The 2,786-nt window shown below is 39.9% G+C and overlaps 1 protein-coding gene across 2 annotated transcripts; it reads left to right on the top strand.

Moving 5' to 3' along the window:
- The first annotated feature begins 253 nt into the window (after positions 1-253).
- LOC110923204 lies at positions 254-2,220 on the top strand. 2 transcript variants are annotated; one of them, XM_022167364.2, is made up of 3 exons: positions 254-726; positions 866-1,178; positions 2,168-2,218. In XM_022167364.2, the coding sequence occupies exons 1-3, from the start codon at positions 670-672 to the stop codon at positions 2,176-2,178; spliced, it is 381 nt and encodes a 126-aa protein (XP_022023056.1). In that variant the 5' UTR covers positions 254-669; the 3' UTR covers positions 2,179-2,218. The 2 variants fall into 2 exon arrangements, 1 of the variants encoding a protein (XP_022023056.1); XR_004886739.1 differs by having other exon boundaries at positions 254-1,168; positions 2,168-2,220.
- Positions 2,221-2,786: the final 566 nt, after the last annotated feature.

Raw genomic sequence — 2,786 nt, 5'->3', positions numbered from 1 at the left:
TTTAACACAACGACGATCGTATGCATCAAATGTCAACTACCGATAGCATTTCGCGTGTTTTAAGCTTTAAATGGTGTTTTGCGGCGATCCATTAAACTCGAGAGTGTAAACGGGTCCTGAAAACGTTAATGGGCCACGCAAAACTCATGATACACGTTAATGGGCCTTTAGGCCCAACCCACTTTATCAAACCCTAGACATATATAGATGTTGCAAACCCTTATCCATTCATTCTTTGTTTTTGAAAGCAGAACATACACACACACATTACCAGTCTTCTCCATCTCTACATTTTAAGCTAAAAACCCTAAACACCAAACAAATCCACTATCCTCCTCCTCCTCTCAAGCCCAGCCGACAACCCTCCTCCCTCTCGGTTCCCCCTTCACACCTCGATAGACAGCTGCCGGAGCCGGTTAACCGGCGCTCCGGTGTTGTGTAATCGGACCAGACGACTCCCCCTGTTGATCGTTGATAAAAAAAACCAGCCACCACTCTTTGGTGGTGGCATACGATGGCTGAACGCGGAGAGAGAGGGGGAGATCGATGGGTTCCCGACGGCGGCAGAGAAGGAGCTCCGATGATCTGTACTCCGGGTGTTTGGGGGTATGACGACAGGCGGCACTGACGCCGTCTGCTGCGGAGCGACGGTGGTGGGGGTGAACGACAATGGTGGCGGTGAAGCTTCACCGCGACGGTCTGTGCATCGGTCCGACCATTTCACCGGTAAACCTGCTTCTTTTGCTTTGTTTCTGAAAAAGTCATGTTGATGGTGGCTGGTTATTGTTGAAGATGATCATTTGATATATTTTTTTTGTTTGTTTCGGGATATATTCTGGTCTCGTGGCTCCGGTTTTGGTTCAAGATGTTTCACTCACGGGTTCGGGTTACGGTTAACGGGTTCAGACTTGATGACGGCCCAGGTTTCGACTTCGAGTTCAAGTCAACACGGTCAAGCAGTCAACCAAGTCAAACCAATCAACATATTGGGTTGACCAGTCAAATCTGGTCAACAGAAGACTCGGCTCGGTTCAGTTTTGCGGGTCCGTTTTGGTTCGGGTCAAGGTTCGGTCAACAAAATTCAACAACGGTCAACCTCAGTCGACTCGGTCAACACCCGAGTCAACTCGGGTCAACAGACAGTCAACTGAGGTCAAACTCAGTTAACGTAAGGCTCGGTAAAGTTTAAACGTAACAAATTATTAGTACGTTATTTTTAGATTGTTAGAGATACGCGCACCGAGCTCGACCCGACTAACTAACGGTTTTACATTTAGTGATTTCGTTTCGTATTCGACGTTTGGATATATTTAACGTAAAATTTATACAATGTTTGTTGAGTGATTATTGAATTTTGACAAAAGACGACAACTTTTTATTGTCGGGTTATTCCAAAAACAGAGGAAACTCTGTCCGATTTTCGTAAAAAATCCGAAACTCAAAACATAACTATATTGTTAAAAGATACATGTTGAAATCCGACTCTTTCTTATAGAATAATTAGAAAGATGTATTTATTTTTACGGCGTTATAAGTTAACAAAAAAACCAATATTTCATTTAAAATAAATATAATTATTTATATTTATTTCAAAACACCGCTGAACCGAAATACTTTGAATAATTTCGTAAAATATATATGAAGTTCCTATTTACTTTAAACGCCGACTTTTCGAAACACTTGAACACATTTATAAAATGAATATAAGGTTTATATTTGTTTTAAACATCGATTTTAAACTTTCTTACAAACTAAATATAGTTTTATATTTAGTTCAAACGATTGAATTCTAAGTTTATATTTCAAACGCTACGACTTAAAATATATGTATATATACATATACATATACACTTTTATTTCCATCTTACGACAACTACGACGACAAGAATCACTATCCACCTACGGCTTCTATTCGCGACAACTAACACGACTTAGTATATTTATATTTAAATATATAAATATATATATCCTAAATCACTCGGAAACTAAGTCGTTTCCGAGATTTAGTTTTATCCCGATTATAAACGGAGATCAATTAACCATAGAATGGTTACTCTAAATCAAAATAGCACCTTAATAGAATCGTTTAGTTAACGATTTGGTAGAGCTCGGACACGTAGTCTAACTACGTCGTTATATTAGAAAACTCATAAGTATTCCTTCGTAGGAATGTCATAGGTGCACGCTAGCTAATTCACGTTCTTGGAACGACACTAAGGAATCACACTAAGCTAGCTTTGCACGGGAATATCCAGGTGAGTTCATAACCCCCACTTTTTACTGTTTTACATTTTTATAAAATATTTTCGGGGGTGGAAAGACATGCAAGTTTTGCAAAATCACACAAGGTTTCGATAAATGAATATTGCATATTTATAAACCATTTTGCGACATGATTTTAACAAACTCAAATGGTTTACGAAAAGATTATGCTAAACATACCGGTTTATAAAAACATTAGTGTTTTTCGAAACATGCATGAGTTTTAATAACACGAATGGCGTGGGCAAAGGCCCAAGGACATGGGCAGAGGCCCAAGGACATGAATAACTCTCACATTATACGTTAACTAGGGTATGGTTAAGCTAGGGAATGAACTGTTAGATCAGGTGAGCGAATAGTAATCTCTCTTAAGTGCCATTAATCTTGTATAAGACCGAGGGCAAAAGTGGTAGATCTATCGGGTGTAGCGAGCCCCACTCTTGGGTCCTTGTGTGGCCCATGTAGTGCTTTTGTTGTTCTAACCGGGTGGACCGGGGGAAATCCGCTAGGGTTGAGTGCTTCCT

The sequence above is a fragment of the Helianthus annuus genome, chromosome 17 (genome assembly GCF_002127325.2).
Source record: "Helianthus annuus cultivar XRQ/B chromosome 17, HanXRQr2.0-SUNRISE, whole genome shotgun sequence".
Lineage (NCBI taxonomy): Eukaryota > Viridiplantae > Streptophyta > Magnoliopsida > Asterales > Asteraceae > Helianthus > Helianthus annuus.
This window is presented reverse-complemented; position numbering and strand designations above follow the sequence as displayed.

Coding starts and splice junctions, on each gene's coding strand:
- LOC110923204 (XM_022167364.2), top strand. CDS start 670: ATGGTGGCGGTGAAGCTTCACCGCGACGGTCTGTGCATCGGTCCGACC. Junction 727..865: donor TCGGTCCGACCATTTCACCG/GTAAACCTGCTT, acceptor TTTTGGTTCAAG/ATGTTTCACTCACGGGTTCG.